At 38.9% G+C, this 20,782-nt stretch overlaps 1 protein-coding gene across 1 annotated transcript in view; it reads left to right on the top strand.

The window, feature by feature from the left end:
* PIPOX (pipecolic acid and sarcosine oxidase) overlaps window positions 1-20,782 on the top strand; it is a 321,476-nt gene that overhangs the window by 151,443 nt on the left and 149,251 nt on the right. Inside the window, exon 3 of the mRNA XM_053706176.1 lies at window positions 13,420-13,633. Coding sequence (XP_053562151.1) covers window positions 13,420-13,633 — 214 coding nt within the window. The remainder of the gene's footprint in view (window positions 1-13,419; window positions 13,634-20,782) is intronic.

The following is a 20,782-nucleotide window of genomic DNA, read 5'->3' as shown; positions in this document are numbered from 1 at the left end:
GCGCCTTGGTTTTTCCACACGCTTCTTGCGACCCTGTTGACTATTTTGAATGAAACTCTTGATTGTTCGATGATCACGCTTCAGAAGCTTTGCAATTTTAAGAGTGCTGCATCCCTCTGCAAGATATCTCACTATTTTTTACTTTTCTGAGCCTGTCAAGTCCTTCTTTTGACCCATTTTGCCAAAGGAAAGGAAGTTGCCTAATAATTATGCACACCTGATATAGGGTGTTGATGGCATTAGACCACACCCCTTCTCATTACAGAGATGCACATCACCTAATATGCTTAATTGGTAGTAGGCTTTTGAGCCTATACAGCTTGGAGTAAGACAACATGCATAAAGAGGATGATGTGGTCAAAATACTCATTTGCCTAATCATTCTGCACTCCCTGTAATTTGTGATAATACAGGTGACTTTTCTTCCCTCACTAGCCCAGCATGCAGCTTTATATAGGTAATGTGTTCATTTACATGTCTTAGACCTCAAATGACCGCATGCTTGACAATTTAGCTAGTTTATAAACAGGTCCAAAGTCACTCTGTGCTGAAGCAAAAATAACATGCGCTCCTATATATGCTTATATTATTTTTATATACTGTTCTATATGTTAGGGGACTCCTTATCATCAGTGGGACTGTTTGTATTTTTTACTGTTATATATCTGCAGTGCCCTATGACAATCACTGTACCTACAGATTGTATTTACGGTTACCAAGCTCTGAGTACTGCGGATGTGGAAGATTAGTATTATATCTTTCTATGTGAGGAGGTAGTCTTCTAGTTACTTATATGATTAGAATTTGCTCACGTGTGGCTTTGTTGAAGCTGACTATCATACTAGTAACTCTTTTATACATTCACTCAATGCTTTTAGTCTCACACTTTAACATCCCACAGTTTAGTAGGGATAATGTTAAGGCTAATAGTGCAGAGATTTTTAAGTATTGACTAAGAATTCAGGAAATATGGCATTGACCTATCACTGTCAGGATCAATAGCTCTTTAGGTTACATATGTTGGACTTGGTCTTAGCCTCTACTGCTATATTTTGACTGTGACTTATTCTCCCATGTATAATATTAGTTTATCCCTTATGCTACTCATTTTAAGCAGGGTAATCCGGTAATATGCGTATTCACTCTATAGACCTAACTAATGCTCCTATAATATGCACTATGCCTGATATTAGCAATGGGTCACATGTTGGTAAATACATGACATGTTATTTGCTTGTAGAAGGTTCATATCAGTTAAAAAGATGCTTCCAATCGCTACGCATATGCCACACGCTATTGATAGTAGGGATTTCTGTAGTGATGAGATGAGTAATACTTGAAAAAGGCATTAAGAGGAGAACATATTTCTAGTGTCTCGTCATCCAGACTTTTAATGGGCTCTGATTAACGTCTGATTTGTCTGCACTCAACCTACTATTAATATAGTCGCTGATATGATTTTAGTTACTGCATAATATAGATATTCAATCCTAACATATAATATCATAATTCCTATGGCCTACTCCCCACTTTATCCCCCTCTTATTATAAAACACCCATCTTGCCATAGCCCTCTTTTTCATCTAAGTTAAGGAGCTAATACAACATATATTATCACTTTTATCAACAGATTATTTGACCTTCATGTTTAATATTAAAATATTCTTTTGTACACCCCCAATATGCTTATGCATGGCTAACAATAAATGGATACATAACCCAGCTTCATAGCCCATCTAATTTACTTCATTGGCAAGACTAAGAGTCCCCACCAAGTTCCCTAAAATACTTACATATATATTTGGCTCCGTCCTCCACCCTTTCCTATATATATATATATATATATATATATATATATATATATATATATAGATAGATAGATAGATAGATAGATAGATAGCGGTGCTTACCCGCTGAATCTCCCCCTCCCCCTTTTCTACAGATGTATTCACGCTCTTTTCGAAGCTCCTAAAGAGCTAGATTGCTGACCATCAGATATCTTTTATTTTCTATACTTTTGGTCTACAGGGCCTAAAACTATGTTTCTAACTGGTCAGACACACATGATATGTTATTTAAAAATTGAGGTTTCATTAGCCTTTCACCAATGTATTATATAGATGCCGAAGTGTTTCGATTCATTTTGTTTGTATCTTATCTTTTTTTTTGTTTTTTTTTCTGACAAAAAGGTGTATTCTATTTTATGTATGTTTCTGCAAAAACCTCAATAAAAAAATTATTAAAAAAAAATAAGAAAACTATTATTGATTCTCTTTTTATCCGATTAGTTGATTAATCGAAAAAATAATCGGCCCTAATTTTGAGTATGTTGCATGTTGTCAATGATTTTTTTTCTCCTCAGATCTGGTCACCCTACTTTAAATGATAATATGTATTTATTTATTCCCTATGTAAAATGTAGGTGGTTAGTCTTTCTATTGGTTACAGGTGACAGGTGGTCATTACAATTAGATACACATTTGGAGCCCGATCTGATATGCAGCGTCGCCCGCAAAAGCCGGCGACGCCAAATTTTGCGCTGGTTTGGTATCCTATATACGGCGTAACCTAGAAGTTACGCTCGTATATTTCTGCCTTCGGCGGTAGTTTTTTGGCCCATAGACAGGTATACCAAACCAGCGCAGTTTGGTATCCAATATACAGCGTAAGGACTTACGTGGCGAAAATGGAGAAATCTTACTCCATTTTCACCTCGCCACAAAATGCAGGCATAGTAAGCCTTACGCTGAGTATTGGAGCCCCGTAACTCCCTAAACTGGCTGCAAAATAAAACCTAACGCATGTGCAATGTCTATCTACCTGTCAACCGCGATCCCCCGCCGCCATCCCTAATAAAGTGCTTAACCCCTAAACCGCCGCTCCCGGACCCCGCCGCCACCTACATTAAATGTCTAACCCCCCTAATGTGATCTCTCTACACCGCCGCCACCTACATTAAAATTATTAACCCCTAATGTAATCCCCCTACACCGCCGCCATCTATATTAAAATTATTACCCCCTAATGTGAGCCCCCTACACCGCCGCCACCTATTTTAACTATATTACCCCCTAATCTAATCCCCCTACACTGCCGCCACCTATATTAAATGTATTAACCCCTAATCTAATCCCCCTACACCGCCGCAACCTAAAGTAATTAGCTCTTTTACCAGCCCTTAAAAGGGCCTTTTGCGGGGCATTGTCACAAAGTAATCTCTTTTACCTATAATCTAATCCCCTACACCGCCGCCACCTATATTAAATATATTAACCCATAATCTAATCCCCCTACACCGCCGCCACCTATATTAACTATATTACCCCCTAATATGATCCCCCTACACCGCCGCCACCTACATTAACTATATTACCCCCTAATATGATCCACCTACACCGCCGCAACCTATATTAAATATATTAACCCCTAATCTAATCCCCCTACACCGCCGCCACCTATATTAACTATATTACCCCCTAAGATGATCCCCCTACACCGCTGCCACCTACATTAACTATATTACCCCCTAATATGATCCCCCTACATGGCCGCAACCTATTTAAACTATATTACCCCCTAATATGATCCCCCTACACCGCCGCCACCTATTTAAGCTATATTACCCCCTAATATCATCCCCCTAAACCGCCGCCACCTATTTAAACTATATTAACCCCTAATGTGAGCCCCCTACACTGCCGCCACCTATATTATATGTACTACCCCCTAATCTGACCCGCTTACACCGCTGCCACCTACATTAAAATTATTAACCCCTAATGTAATCCCCCTACACGCCGCCATCTATATTAAAATTATTACCCCCTAATTTGAGCCCCCTACACCGCCGCCACCTATTTTAACTATATTACCCCCTAATCTAATCCCCCTACACCGCCGCCACCTATATTAAATGTATTAACCCCTAATCTAATCCCCCTACACCGCCGCAACCTATATTAAATGTATTAACCCCTAATCTAATCCCCCTACACCGCTGCCACCTATATTAAATGTATTAACCCATAAAATAATAAAATGTCCCACCCTAAACTAAATTAAAAATAGCCCTGAAAAGGGCTTTTTGCGTGGCATTGCCCCAAATTAACCTGCTCTATTACCAGCCCTTAAAATGGCCTTTTGTGGGGCATTGCCCCAAAGTAATTAGCTCTTTTACCAGCCCTTAAAAGGGCCTTTTGCGGGGCATTGTCACAAAGTAATCTCTTTTACCTATAATCTAATCCCCTACACCGCCGCCACCTATATTAAATATATTAACCCATAATCTAATCCCCCTACACCGCCGCCACCTATATTAACTATATTACCCCCTAATATGATCCCCCTACACCGCCGCCACCTACATTAACTATATTACCCCCTAATATGATCCCCCTACACCGCCGCCACCTATATTAAATATATTAACCCCTAATCTAATCCCCCTACACCGCCGCCACCTATATTAACTATATTACCCCCTAAGATGATCCCCCTACACCGCTGCCACCTACATTAACTATATTACCCCCTAATATGATCCCCCTACATGGCCGCAACCTATTTAAACTATATTACCCCCTAATATGATCCCCCTACACCGCCGCCACCTATTTAAACTATATTACCCCCTAATATCATCCCCCTAAACCGCCGCCACCTATTTAAACTATATTAACCCCTAATGTGAGCCCCCTACACTGCTGCCACCTATATTATATGTACTACCCCCTAATCTGACCCGCTTACACCGCTGCCACCTACATTAAAATTATTAACCCCTAATGTAATCCCCCTACACGCCGCCATCTATATTAAAATTATTACCCCCTAATTTGAGCCCCCTACACCGCCGCCACCTATTTTAACTATATTACCCCCTAATCTGATCCCCCTACACCGCCGCCACCTATATTAAATGTATTAACCCCTAATCTAATCCCCCTACACCGCCGCAACCTATATTAAATGTATTAACCCCTAATCTAATCCCCCTACACCGCTGCCACCTATATTAAATGTATTAACCCATAAAATAATAAAATGTCCCACCCTAAACTAAATTAAAAATAGCCCTGAAAAGGGCTTTTTGCGTGGCATTGCCCCAAATTAACCAGCTCTATTACCAGCCCTTAAAATGGCCTTTTGTGGGGCATTGCCCCAAAGTAATTAGCTCTTTTACCAGCCCTTAAAAGGGCCTTTTGCGGGGCATTGTCACAAAGTAATCTCTTTTACCTATAATCTAATCCCCTACACCGCCGCCACCTATATTAAATATATTAACCCATAATCTAATCCCCCTACACCGCCGCCACCTATATTAACTATATTACCCCCTAATATGATCCCCCTACACCGCCGCCACCTACATTAACTATATTACCCCCTAATATGATCCCCCTACACCGCCGCCACCTATATTAAATATATTAACCCCTAATCTAATCCCCCTACACCGCCGCCACCTATATTAACTATATTACCCCCTAAGATGATCCCCCTACACCGCTGCCACCTACATTAACTATATTACCCCCTAATATGATCCCCCTACATGGCCGCAACCTATTTAAACTATATTACCCCCTAATATGATCCCCCTACACCGCCGCCACCTATTTAAACTATATTACCCCCTAATATCATCCCCCTAAACCGCCGCCACCTATTTAAACTATATTAACCCCTAATGTGAGCCCCCTACACTGCTGCCACCTATATTATATGTACTACCCCCTAATCTGACCCGCTTACACCGCTGCCACCTACATTAAAATTATTAACCCCTAATGTAATCCCCCTACACCGCCGCCATCTATATTAAAATTATTACCCCCTAATTTGAGCCCCCTACACCGCCGCCACCTATTTTAACTATATTACCCCCTAATCTAATCCCCCTACACCGCCGCCACCTATATTAAATGTATTAACCCCTAATCTAATCCCCCTACACCGCTGCCACCTATATTAAATGTATTAACCCCTAAAATACTAAAATGTCCCACCCTAAACTAAATTAAAAATAGCCCTGAAAAGGGCTTTTTGTGTGGCATTGCCCCAAAGTAACCAGCTCTATTACCAGCCCTTAAAATGGCCTTTTGTGTGGCATTGCCCCAAAGTAATTAGCTCTTTTACCAGCCCTTAAAAGGGCCTTTTGCGGGGCATTGTCACACAGTAATCTCTTTTACCTATAATCTAATCCCCTACACCGCCGCCACCTATATTAAATATATTAACCCCTAATCTAATCCCCCTACACAGCCGCCACCTATATTAACTATATTACCCCCTAATATGATCCCCCTACACCGCTGCCACCTATATTAAATATATTAACCCCTAATCTAATCCCCCTACACCGCCGCCACCTATATTAACTATATTACCCCCTAAAATGATCCCCCTACACCGCTGCCACCTAAGTTAACTATATTACCCCCTAATATGATCCCCCTACACGGCCGCAACCTATTTAAACTATATTACCCCCTAATATGATCCCCCTACACCGCTGCCACCTATTTAAACTATATTACCCCCTAATATGATCCCCCTACACCGCCGCCACCTATTTAAACTATATTACCCACTAATATCATCCCCCTACACCGCTGCCACCTATTTAAACTATATTAACCCCTAATGTGAGCCCCCTACACTGCCGCCACCTATATTATATGTACTACCCCCTAATCTGACCCCCTTACATTGCCCCAAAGTAACCAGCTCATATACCAGCCCTTAAAAGGGCCTTTTGCGGGGCATTGTCACAAAGTAATCAGCTCTTTTACATTTAATCTAATCCCCCTACACCACCGCCACCTACATTAACTATATTACCCCCTAATATGATCCCCCTACACCGCCGCCACCTATATTAAATATATTAACCCCTAATCTAATCCCCCTACACCGCCGCCACCTATATTAACTATATTACCCCCTAAGATGATCCCCCTACACCGCTGCCACCTACATTAACTATATTACCCCCTAATATGATCCCCCTACATGGCCGCAACCTATTTAAACTATATTACCCCCTAATATGATCCCCCTACACCGCCGCCACCTATTTAAACTATATTACCCCCTAATATCATCCCCCTAAACCGCCGCCACCTATTTAAACTATATTAACCCCTAATGTGAGCCCCCTACACTGCTGCCACCTATATTATATGTACTACCCCCTAATCTGACCCGCTTACACCGCTGCCACCTACATTAAAATTATTAACCCCTAATGTAATCCCCCTACACCGCCGCCATCTATATTAAAATTATTACCCCCTAATTTGAGCCCCCTACACCGCCGCCACCTATTTTAACTATATTACCCCCTAATCTAATCCCCCTACACCGCCGCCACCTATATTAAATGTATTAACCCCTAATCTAATCCCCCTACACCGCTGCCACCTATATTAAATGTATTAACCCCTAAAATACTAAAATGTCCCACCCTAAACTAAATTAAAAATAGCCCTGAAAAGGGCTTTTTGTGTGGCATTGCCCCAAAGTAACCAGCTCTATTACCAGCCCTTAAAATGGCCTTTTGTGTGGCATTGCCCCAAAGTAATTAGCTCTTTTACCAGCCCTTAAAAGGGCCTTTTGCGGGGCATTGTCACACAGTAATCTCTTTTACCTATAATCTAATCCCCTACACCGCCGCCACCTATATTAAATATATTAACCCCTAATCTAATCCCCCTACACAGCCGCCACCTATATTAACTATATTACCCCCTAATATGATCCCCCTACACCGCTGCCACCTATATTAAATATATTAACCCCTAATCTAATCCCCCTACACCGCCGCCACCTATATTAACTATATTACCCCCTAAAATGATCCCCCTACACCGCTGCCACCTAAGTTAACTATATTACCCCCTAATATGATCCCCCTACACGGCCGCAACCTATTTAAACTATATTACCCCCTAATATGATCCCCCTACACCGCTGCCACCTATTTAAACTATATTACCCCCTAATATGATCCCCCTACACCGCCGCCACCTATTTAAACTATATTACCCACTAATATCATCCCCCTACACCGCTGCCACCTATTTAAACTATATTAACCCCTAATGTGAGCCCCCTACACTGCCGCCACCTATATTATATGTACTACCCCCTAATCTGACCCCCTTACATTGCCCCAAAGTAACCAGCTCATATACCAGCCCTTAAAAGGGCCTTTTGCGGGGCATTGTCACAAAGTAATCAGCTCTTTTACATTTAATCTAATCCCCCTACACCACCGCCACCTATAATAAATGTATTACCCCCTAATCTAATCCCCCTACACCGCCGCCACCTATATTAAATATATTAACCCCTAATCTGAGCCCCCTACACCACCGCCACCTATATTAACTATATTAACCCTAATTATATTAGGGTTAATATAGTTAATATAGTTATTATATTATATATATTAACTATATTAACCCTAATTATATTAGAGTTAATATAATTAATATAGTTATTATATTATATATATTAACTATATTAACCCTATCTAACTCTAACACCCCTAACTTAATTATTATTAAAATAAATCTAAATAATATTAATAATATTAACTAAATTATTCCTATTTAAAACTAAATACTTACCTATAAAATAAACCCTAAGATAGCTACAATATAATTAATTATTACATTATAGCTATTTTAGGGTTTATATTTATTTTACAGGTAACTTGGTATTTATTTTAACTAGGTACAATAGCTATTAAATAGTTTATAACTATTTAATAGCTACCTAGTTAAAATAATTACCAAATTACCTGTAAAATAAATCCTAACCTAAGTTACAAATACTGTACACCTACACTATCAATAAATTAAATAAACTACAAATATCTAAACTAAAATACAATTAAATACACTAAACTAAATTACAAAAAATAAAAAAAGATTACAAGAATTTTAAGCTAATTACACCTAATCTAAGCCCCCTAATAAAATAACAAAGCCCCCCAAAATAAAAAATTTCCCTACCCTAATCTAAATTACAAAAGATAATCAGCTCTATTACCAGTCCTTAAAAGGGCCTTTTGTGGGGCATTGCCCCAAAGTAATCAGCTCTTTTACCTGTAAAAAAAAAGAACAACCCCCCCCCATTACAACCCACCACCCACATACCCCTACTCTAAACCACCCAACCCACCCTTAAAAAAACCTAAGTCTAACCCCCAAGTGCTCCTTACCTGTCCTGAAGACCGGCGGAGAAGGTCCTGTTCCAGGACGGCGACCTCTTCTTCTTCCAGGATCCAGCCGGCGCGGAGCGGAGGAGTTGAAGACCGATGACCACGGAGCTGAAGATCGTCCATCTGGAACTGAAGATCGGCGATGCTGGAACTGAAGATCGGCGATGCTGGAACTGAAGACCGGAGCCGGAGGGTGGAGGATCCTCTTCATGTGATTGCTTACCTTGAATTCCTATTCAGTGTACGGTGGCGATCGTATGAAGAGGATCCTCCACGCTCCGGCTCCGGTCTTCAGTTCCAGCGTCGCCGATCTTCAGTTCCAGATGGACGGTCTTCAGCTCCGCGGTCATCAGTCTTCAACTCCTCCGCTCCACGCCGGCTGGATCCTGGAAGAAGACTTCTCCGCCTGGAACAGGACCTTCTCCGCTGGTCTTCAGGACAGGTAAGGAGCACTTGGGGGTTAGACTTTTTTTAAGGGGAGGATTGGGTGAGTTAGAGTAGGGGTATGTGGGTGGGGGGGTTGTAAAGCGGGGGGTTGTTTTTTTTTTTTACAGGTAAAAGAGCTGATTACTTTGGGGCAATGTCCCACAAAGGGCCCTTTTAAGGGCTGGTAATAGAGCTGATTACTTTTTGTAATTTAAATTAGGGTAGGGAATTTTTTTTTTATTTTGGGGGACTTTGTTATTTTATTAGGGGGCTTAGATTAGGTGTAATTAGCTTAAAATTCTTGTAATCTTTTTTTTATTTTTTTGTAATTTAGTGTATTTAATTGTATTTTAGTTTAGATATTTGTAGTTTATTTCCTAACTTAGGTTAGGATTTATTTTACAGGTAATTTGGTAATTATTAATTTGATAATTAAAAGTTCTTAACTATTTAATAGCTATTGTACCTAGTTAAAATAAATACCAAGTTACCTGTAAAATAAATATAAACCCTAAAATAGCTACAATGTAATAATTAATAATATTGTAGCTATCTTAGGGTTTATTTTATAGGTAAGTATTTAGTTTTAAATAGGAATAATTTAGTTAATATTATTAATATTATTTAGATTTATTTTAATAATGATTAAGTTAGGGGTGTTAGAGTTAGATAGGGTTAATATAGTTAATATATAATATAATAACTATATTAACTATATTAACCCTAATATAATTAGGGTTAATATAGTTAATATATATAATATAATAACTATATTAACTATATTAACCCTAATATAATTAGGGTTAATATAGTTAATATAGGTGGCGGCGGTGTAGGGGGCTCAGATTAGGGGTTAATAAATTTAATATAGGTGGCGGGGGTATAGGGGGATTAGATTAGGTGTTAATAATTTTAATATAGATGGCGGCTGTGTAAGGGGGTCAGATTAGGGGGTAGTACATATAATATAGTTGGCGGCGGTGTAGAGGGCTCACATTAGGGGTTAATATAGTTTAAATAGGTGGCGGCGGTGTAGGGGGATCATATAAGGGGGTAATATAGTTTAAATAGGTGGCGGCGGTGTAGGGGGATCATATTAGGGGGTAATATAGTTTAAATAGGTGGCGGCAGTGTAGGGGGATCATATTAGGGGGTAATATAGTTAATGTAGGTGGCGGCGGGGTAGGGGGCTCACATTAGGGGGTAAAACATTTAATGTAGCTGGCGGCGGTGTAGGGGGGTCAGATTAGGGGGTAAGACATATGTAGCTTGCGGCGATGTCCGGGAGTGGCGGTTTAGCGGTTAGTATATTTATTATTAGGAGTGAAAGGGGGGATTGCGGATAGAGGGATATACGTGTTGGGCTATGTTTGGGAGGCGTGTTAGACAGTACGGGAGATTTTATAACTTAGTCAGTTTTTTTAGCTGGCGGCAGTTTCTAAAGTGCCGTAAGTCACTGGAGACTCCAGAAATTTGTACTTACGCAGATTTCTGGACATTGCTAGTTTGTCAGACTTACGGCACTTTAGCATCTGACGGCGCCGTATATAAGATAGCTCAAGTTGCGAGCTGAAACTACGGGCGGCGCAGGTTTCCACGCTTGCGCCGAAACCTGCACGTATATCGGATTGCGCCCTTGTTTGTTAATTAAAAGAGAATATAAACAACCCATATAACTTACTATGATGCAATTGTACATTTAAAATGGTTGTGGCATTTGGATCATCATTTTTCAATTATTTACTAGTGAATCTCTAATGTTTATTTTAGGGTTTGTGCATTTAAACAGCTTTTGGTTATTTGCAGCTAAAATAAATTAACATATTAAAGCAATACACTTTATTCTAGAATATTATTGTTTACAAGCTCTGTGACACACTAATGTGATTGAAATATTGTACAGTTTTATATTTGAAGTTAAGAGACAGTTCCATGAGAGCAAAAAGGGGTTTATCACTGGTGTTTGTGCGCATCAGTTGTAGTGCTCGTATTACAAGTTGAAAGAAAAGTGCAATCACTTGAGTGCTGTTGAAGTTAATGTGAGTCTGGATAGCGTATCCTCAGAGCTCTGGTTAAACTGTTCTACAAAACAAAACAAAAAACATCAAAAATACAAATAACAGTACGATTACACTTACAATAACACTATCTAATAAAAAAAACATTTAAAAAAAATAGCAGAAAAAAGGTATAATGGCTCAAAGATATGCGGTCTCAGGTATTAGAAAGAAAATTCATGCAAATGTATATACATATATATGTACACATATATAAAGCGCATTGGAGTCATTTGCAGTTAAAGGGACATGAAACCCAAATTTTTTCTTTCATGATTTAGAAAGAGCATGTAATTTTAAACAACTTTCTAATTTACATCTATTACCTAATTTGCTTCATTCTCTTGATATCCTATGCTGAAAAGCATATCTAGATAGGTTCAGTAGCAGTAGTAGCAACAGCCTGATGAAACGACCTGTAGGGTTGAGAAACGCGTTGCCGTATGCTGTCTTGTTTTAACTTTTATATCTCAATAAATTGTTGAGTTTTTATCAATACTACCTGCTCTACGTCTGGCATTTGTTGCTTGGTTCATTGAACTGCCACTCAAACTGCCGGGTTATCACCTCTGTGATTGGCTACTCCTTGGATGGCTTCCATTGTGACGTTGGTCCTGTGTCATTGCTGATTGGTCACCGGTATCCACGTGCAGGTTCCTGTGGTTTCGTCTGTCGGGCGACATAAGGTCCCTTGTATATATGTATATATATATATATATATATATATATATATATATATATATATATGTGTGTGTGTGTGTGTATATATATATATATATATATATATATGTATAGAAATATATTGTATCAAAATACCATCAGATATGTAGAAATATGTATTTATGAATAAATCAAACACATTCTGTAATGTAAAGAACATTAAAAGGTGAAATATTCATATTTTTATGTCGGGTTAGTGCACTTGAGAATATGCAATCGGGTTTGCGCGTGAGTAAGGTGTTAGATTTTTTCCCCCCAACTTTTTCTCCATTGACTTCTATGGGTTAATACGTTAACACTGTCAAGATATTCTAACTTCAGCTTTTCTGTGCAAACGAAAAAGTTTTACTTACAACTTGTAATACAAGCAAACGAAAAAGTTTTACTTACAACTTGTAATACAAACGCTACCCGATGCACGCAAAAAGCTTACTTCTAGCGGATTTAGCGTGCAAGCGTTAAATACCGCTCCTCTTGAATTCTTGCCCTTAATTGGATAATAAAATCAGAATTAAACTTTCATGATTCAGACAGAGCTCTTTAATTAACTTCTTTTCTCACTTCATTTTCTTTGTATCATTTGTTAAAATGCATACCCAGGAGCAGCAATGCACTATGGGAACTAGCTGCTGAGTGGCGGCTTTCCTTCAGTAGTGGACCGACTCAAAAGAGGGTCCTGGTGAAAAATTTGAGAATTAACTTAGTCTTTATAGGAAAATAAATATGGATATGATAACTATTTACCTCTAGAAAACAAATATGTTAGCAGAAACTTCTAAAGACACCACAATTACAACAGTAAGAGATATGGATCACACATACTCAATCTAGGTGAGGTAATGTTTCATAAAAGTATGTTTACTGAGTTTATATGTTAGTGGCAGAAGCCCTTTAAATCTAAAATGTCTTTCTTTCCTTTTACATCCACACCTTTATCTTGATGAATTAAGATTGTAATTGTGTGGCACATTCTTTTGTCCACAGAAAGACCGGCCTTCTTGTTATAGCTAAAGCTGGAAATCAAGAGTTTGATTCAGTTTGTAGAAACATGGAACAAATCCAGGCACCAATTGAATATCTGAATCAGGAGCAGATGAAAATGAATTATCCTGGACTTTCCTTAAAACCTGAGGAAGTTGTCTGCTGTGATGTAAATGGTGGAGTTCTTTATGCAGACAAAGCCCTGAGAGCCGTTCAGGTAACTGTCTCTATATTGCATGTGTATAACCTTGTTATGTGAGATACCAAATTGCCTATTTGCCCATTACTGTAATCTAAATTCCAAATAGAATATATATATAGTCATGCTAAGAAAAATATGTGTAGTGCACAGATGATGAAGAAGCTCCCAATATGGGATAAGAGAACCTTCTCTCTCTGATTGTATTGCCAGAATCCCAATAGAGGCCAATGCCCAAACTTAGTTTACACAGTCCATGCAGTCATTTAAAAAACGCCAGGTTTAGATAACACACATTCCTTTCACAGGACACTGTTTAAAGGGTAAATAACTGTAGGTGAATAAGCAGAGGGAATTATTGCCTCTGACAGCCTTTGGCTGTTCACACTCACGGTTTTCGTGCTTTTCTGGCCCCAGTCCCTCAGGCTCTATGTACCGATATCCTGTTTTCCTTATAGGTCTCCTCAGCAGCCGCTCCGTTGTAGGCTGTGTCCAGCGTGTACTACTGCAGACGCTGTAGGCGTTTGATGACATAATCCGGTGCGTACATGTGATGCTGAGCGGCCAATAACCACTTTTGTAATTCAGGTGCTGGCTTCTTAACTCAGCAATTTAGGCATCGGTGCAGGGAAAATACACATCCTGCACTGGGAGAGAAGGGCTTCCAAGCTCGCTAAGACCCCAGATCCTGGCCAATAGGTAGGAAATGAACAAAGTGAGTTGATCCGGTGGTCAGTAAAATAAAAACAATCTTTATTTAGTTACAATAGGATAAAAACCCATGGGGGGTCCAGTATAAACACTCAGCACGTAGTACTCAGGCTGACATGTCTCTGTGTTATACCGTAATCATAGCTCATAGAGTACATCAGTGCTTTTCTATATAAAAGCAAAAGAACCGTCCATTGGTTAATTATGAGGCTTACAAGTGTGAGGAATAATGAACATAAACTTTAACTATTACCATACCAGGCAGAAATAGATACACAGTTACTAAAGTTTGACACTGTATATAGATGTGATAGCCGCTAAACTTAATGTAGGCAAACAAATTCTTAGCATAGTTATACTAAAACAGCCTAACATTATAATGTGCATAAGGAAGAATTATTTCCATAGCATATCATATATCATAATATTAGAAAAAAAGTTTAGACTAGTTAACACATTGAGGAGGAATGGAGAAATTGGACACTTAATTACATCCATTCCTTTACAAGAGAGTATTGAAAGAAAAATGCCAGTGCAAAGGGTGAATATAAATGCTTCATGCACTTGTCTACTGGAAAGAGTGTGAATGTATAAGTAAATAAATAAATATGGACTACTTCTCCTATGTGTAAACGTAAGAGGTAACAACAACTCATCCAGGATGAGACAATATAAATCCTACTCCCCATTATTATGGTACTATATTGGATATTGTTAACAAGAGGGGTACTGTGGGAAACTATGGGAAACAAGGATAGGATAAGCTCAATTTTGTAGTGTGTGCTAGAAGTCATCCATGTGTGTCGCTGCACACATTACCCTGAAGTTACCCCTTTCGCATTCACCACAATGCTTGAAACTGGATGCACACACATATAATTACTGACCAGCATCATAGTCTCTAAAAGTAAAAATTAGTGCGTAAGTGCCTATCCAGATCTAGGTGAAAAACAAGAAACTTCAGTATGTATAAATGTGCACCTTACCCTATTAATTACCCCTTATACATTCAGCCAGATAATTTATGTAAGAACTTACCTGATAAATTAATTTCTTTCATATCGGCAAGCGTCCATGAGCTAGTGACGTATGGGATATACAATCCTACCAGGAGGGGCAACGTTTCCCAAACCTCAAAATGCCTATAAATACACCCCTCACTACACCCACAATTCAGTTTAACGAATAGCCAAGTAGTGGGGTGAAAAAGAAAGGAGTAAAAAGCTTCAACAAAGGAATTTGGAAATAATTGTGCTTTCTACAAAAAAATCATAACCACCATAAAAAAGGGTGGGCCTCATGGACTCTTGCCAATATGAAAGAAATGAATTTATCAGGTAAGTTCTTACATAAATTATGCTTTCTTTCATGTAATTGGCAAGAGTCCATGAGCTAGTGACGTATGGGATAGCAATACCCAAGATGTGGAACTCCACGCAAGAGTAACTAGAGAGGGAGGGATAAAATAAAATTATCCATTTTCACTGAAAAACATTAATCCACAACCCAAAATATAAGTTTTATTCTCATAAATGAAAAGAAAAACTTAAAACATAAGCAGAAGAATCAAACTGAAACAGCTACCTGAAGAACTTTTCTACCAAAAACTGCTTCCGAAGAAGTGAATACATCAAAATGGTAGAATTTAGTAAATGTATGCAAAGAAGACCAAGTTGCTGCTTTGCAAATCTGATCAACTGAAGCTTCATTCTTAAAAGCCCATGAAGTGGAGACTGATCTAGTAGAATGAGCTGTAATTCTCTGAGGCGGGGCTTGACCCGACTCCAAATAAGCTTGATGAATCAAAATCTTTAACCGCTATTCCAAGGAAATGGCAGAAGCTTTCTGACCTTTCCTAGAACCAGAAAAGATAACAAATAGACTAAAAGTCTTCCTGAAATCTTTAGTAGCTTCAATATAATATTTCAAAGCTCTTACCGCATCCAAAGAATGTAAGGATCTCGCCAAAGAATTCTTAGGATTAGGACACAAGGAAGGAACAACAATTTCTCTATTAATGTTGTTAGAATTCACAACCTTAGGTAAGAATTTAAATGAAGTCCGCAAAACTGCCTTATCCTGATGAAAAAAACAGAAAAGGAGATTCACAAGAAAGAGCAGATAATTCAGAAACTCTTCTAGCAGAAGAGATGGCCAAAAGAAACAACACTTTCCAAGAAAGTAGTTTAATGTCCAAATAATGCATAGGCTCAAATGGAGGAGCCTATAAAGCCTTCAAAACCAAATTAAGACTCCAAGGAGGAGAGATTGATTTAATGACAGGCTTGATACGAACAAAGCCTGTACAAAACAGTGAATATCAGGAAGCTTAGCAATCTTTCTGTGAAATAAAACTGAAAGAGCAGAGATTTGTCCCTTCAAGGAACTTGCAGACAAACCTTTATCCAAACCATCCTGAAGAAACTGTAAAATTCTAGGAATTCTGAAAGAATGCCAAGAAAATTTATGAGAAGAACACCATGAAATATAAGTCTTCCAAACTCGATAATAAATATTTCTAGAAACAGATTTACGAGCCTGTAACATAGTATTAATCACTGAGTCAGAGAAACCTCTATGACTAAGCACTAGGCGTTCAATTTCCATACCTTCAAATTTAATGATTTGAGATCCTGATGGAAAAACGGACCTTGAGACAGAAGGTCCGGTCTTAATAGAAGTGGCCAAGGTTGGCAACTGGACATCCGAACAAAATCCGCATACCAAAACCTGTGAGGCCATGCTGGGGCCACCAGCAACACAAGCAATTGTTCCATAATGATTTTAGAGATCACTTTTGGAAGAAGAACTAGAGGTGGGAAAATATAAGCAGGTTAGTAACACCAAGGAAGTGTCAACGCATCCACTGCTTCTGACTGAAGATCCCTGGACCTGAACAGGTACCTGGGAAGTTTCTTGTTTAGATGAGAAGCCATCAGATATATTTCTGGAAGACCCACATCTGAACAATCTGAGAAAACACATCTGGATGGAGGGACCACTCCCCCAGATGTAAAGTCTGACGGCTGAGATAATCCTCTTCCCAATTGTCTATACCCTGCGGATATGAACCGCAGAAATTAGACAAGAACTAGATTCTGCCCAAGCAAGTATCCGGGTACTTCTTTCATAGCTTGGGAACTGTGAGATCCCACCCTGATGATTGACATATTGCCACATGTTGTGATATTGTCTGTCTGAAAACAAATGAATGGTTCTCTCTTCAACAGAGGCCAAATCTGAAGAGCCCCTGAAAATTGCATGGAGTTCCAAAATATTGATTGGTAATCTCATCTCTTGAGAGGGTGAGATGCTGTCCAGAGATCCCCAAACAGCTCCCGCAACCTGAAAGACTTTCATCTGTTTGAACACATTCCTGGTTGACAAACAAATGAGGCCCCTAGAACTATATACGATGGTGATCTAACCACCAAGTCAGAGATATTCGAACATTGGGATTTAAGGATATTGATTGTGATATCCTTGTATAATCCCTGCACCATTGGTTCAGCATACAAAGCTGGAGAGGTCTCATATGAAAACGAGCAAAGGGGATCGCGTCCGATGCTGCAGTCATGAGACTTAAAACGTCCATGCACATAGCTACTGAAGGGAATGACTGAGACTGAAGTTTCCGACAAGCTGAAACCAATTTTAATCGTCTCTTGTCTGTTAGAGACAGAGTCATAGACAATGAATCTATCTGGAAACCTGAAAAAGTTACCCTTGTCTGAGAAATCAAAAAACTTTTTAGTAAATTGATCCTCCAACCATGTTTTTCTAAGAAAAAACACTAGTTAATTTGTGTGAGATTCTGGAGAATGTAAAGACTGAGCTAGTACCAAGATATTGTACAAATAAGGAAACACCGCAATACCCCGTTCTCTGATTACAGAGAGTAGGGCACCGAGAACCTTTGAAAAAATTCTTGGAGCTGTCGCTAGGCCAAAAAGAAGAGCGACAAATTGGTAATTCTTGTCTAGAAAAGAGAATCTCAGAAACGGATAATGATCTGGATGAATCGGAATATGAAGAAATGCATCCTGTAAGTCTATTATGGACATATAATGCCTTTGCTGAACAAAAGGCAGAATAGTCCTTATAGTCACCATTTTGAAAGTTGGTACTTTTACATAACAATTCAAAAATTTCAGATCCAGAACTGGTCTGAATGAATTTGAATAAAACCCCAGACCCTGTTCCTGAAATGGAACTGGAATGATTACCCCTAAAAGCTCCAGGTCTGTAACACACTTCAGGAAAGCCTGAGCCTTTACTGGATTTGCAGGGATGCGTGAGAGAAAATATCTTCTCACAGGAGGACTTACTCTGAATCCTATTTGATACCCTTGAGAGACAATATTCTGAATCTATTGATTTTGGACAGAATTTGTCCAAATATCCTTGAAAAATCTTAATCTGCCCCCTACCAGCTGAGCTGGAATGAGGGCCGCACCTTCATGTGGACTTGGGGCTGGCTTTGGTTTCTTAAATGGCTTGGATTTATTCCAACTTGAAGAAGGTTTCCAATTGGAAACAGATTCCTTGGGGGAAGGATTAGGCTTCTGTTTCTTATTTTATCGAAAGGAACGGTTAGGAGCTTTAGATTTACCCTTAGGTCTTTTATCCTGAGGCAAAAAAACTCCCTTCCCCCCAGTGACAGTTAAAATAATCGAATCCAACTGAGAACCAAATAACTTATTACCTTGGAAAGAAAGAGATAGCAATCTAGACTAAGCAGTCATGTCATTCCAAGATTTAAGCCACAAAGCTCTTCTAGCTAAAATAGCTAAAGACATAGGCCTAGATTTGGAGTTTGGCGTTAGCCGTGAAAACCAGCGTTAGAGGCTCCTAACGCTGGTTTTAGGCTAACTCTGGTATTTGGAGTCACTCAAAAAAGGGTCTAACGCTCACTTTTCAGCCGCGACTTTTCCATACCGCAGATCCCCTTACGTAAATTGCGTATCCTATCTTTTCAATGGGATTTTTCTAACTCCGGTATTTAGAGTCGTGTCTGAAGTGAGCGTTAGAAATCTAACGACAAAACTCCAGCCGCAGGAAAAAAGTCAGTAGTTAAGAGCTTTCTGGGCTAACGCCGGTTTATAAAGCTCTTAACTACTGTACTCTAAAGTACACTAACACCCATAAACTACCTATGTACCCCTAAACCGAGGTCCCCCCACATCGCCGCCACTCGATTAAATTTTTTTAACCCCTAATCTGCCGACCGCCAACTACGTTATCCTTATGTACCCCTAATCTGCTGCCCCTAACACCGCCGACCCCTATATTTATTAACCCCTAACCTGCCCCCCACAACGTCGCCGTCAGCTACCTACACTTATTAACCCCTAATCTGCCGACCACAAAGCGCCGCCACCTACGTTATCCTTATGTACCCCTAATCTGCAGCCCCTAACACCGCCAACCCCTATATTATATTTATTAACCCCTAATCTGCCCCCCTCAACGTCGCCTCCACCTGCCTACACTTATTAACCCCTAATCTGCTTGAGGCGGACCACACTGCTACTATAATAACGTTATTAACCCCTAATCCGCCTCACTAACCCTATAAATAAATAGTATTAACACCTAATCTGCCCTCCCTTACATCGCCGACACCTAATTTCAATTAGTAACCCCTAATCTGCCCGACTGGAGCTCACCGCTATTCTAATAAATGTATTAACCCCTAAAGCTAAGTCTAACCCTAACACTAACACCCCCCTAAATTAAATATATATTTTAATCTAACGAAATTATTAACTCTTATTAAATAAAATTAATCCTATCCAAAGCTAAATACTTACCTGTAAAATAAATACCTAATATAGCTACAATATAAATTATAATTACATTGTAGCTATTTTAGGATTAAAATTTAATTTACAGGCAACTTTGTAATTATTTAACCAGGTACAATAGCTATTAAATAGTTAAGAACTATTTAATAGTTACCTAGTTAAAATAATTACAAAATTACCTGTAAAATAAATCCTAACCTAAGTTACAATTAAACCTAACACTATACTATCATTAAATTAATTAAATTAAATAACTACAATTACCTACAATTAAACCTAACACTACACTATCAATAAATTAATTAAATACAATATCTACAAATAACTACAATGAAATAAACTAACTAAAGTACAAAAAATAAAAAAGAACTAAGTTACAAAAAATAAAAAAATATCTACAAACATAAGAAAAATATTACAACAATTTTAAACTAATTACACCTACTCTAAGCCCCCTAATAAAACAACAAAGCCCCCAAAATAAAAAATGCCCTACCCTATTCTAAATTACTAAAGTTAAAAGCTCTTTTACCTTACCAGCCCTGAACAGGGCCCTTTGCGGGGCATGCCCCAAGAAGTTCAGCTCTTTTGCCTGTAAAAAAAACATACAATACCCCCCCCAACATTACAACCCACCACCCACATACCC

Source organism: Bombina bombina, chromosome 3 (genome assembly GCF_027579735.1).
Source record: "Bombina bombina isolate aBomBom1 chromosome 3, aBomBom1.pri, whole genome shotgun sequence".
Lineage (NCBI taxonomy): Eukaryota > Metazoa > Chordata > Amphibia > Anura > Bombinatoridae > Bombina > Bombina bombina.
This window is presented reverse-complemented; position numbering and strand designations above follow the sequence as displayed.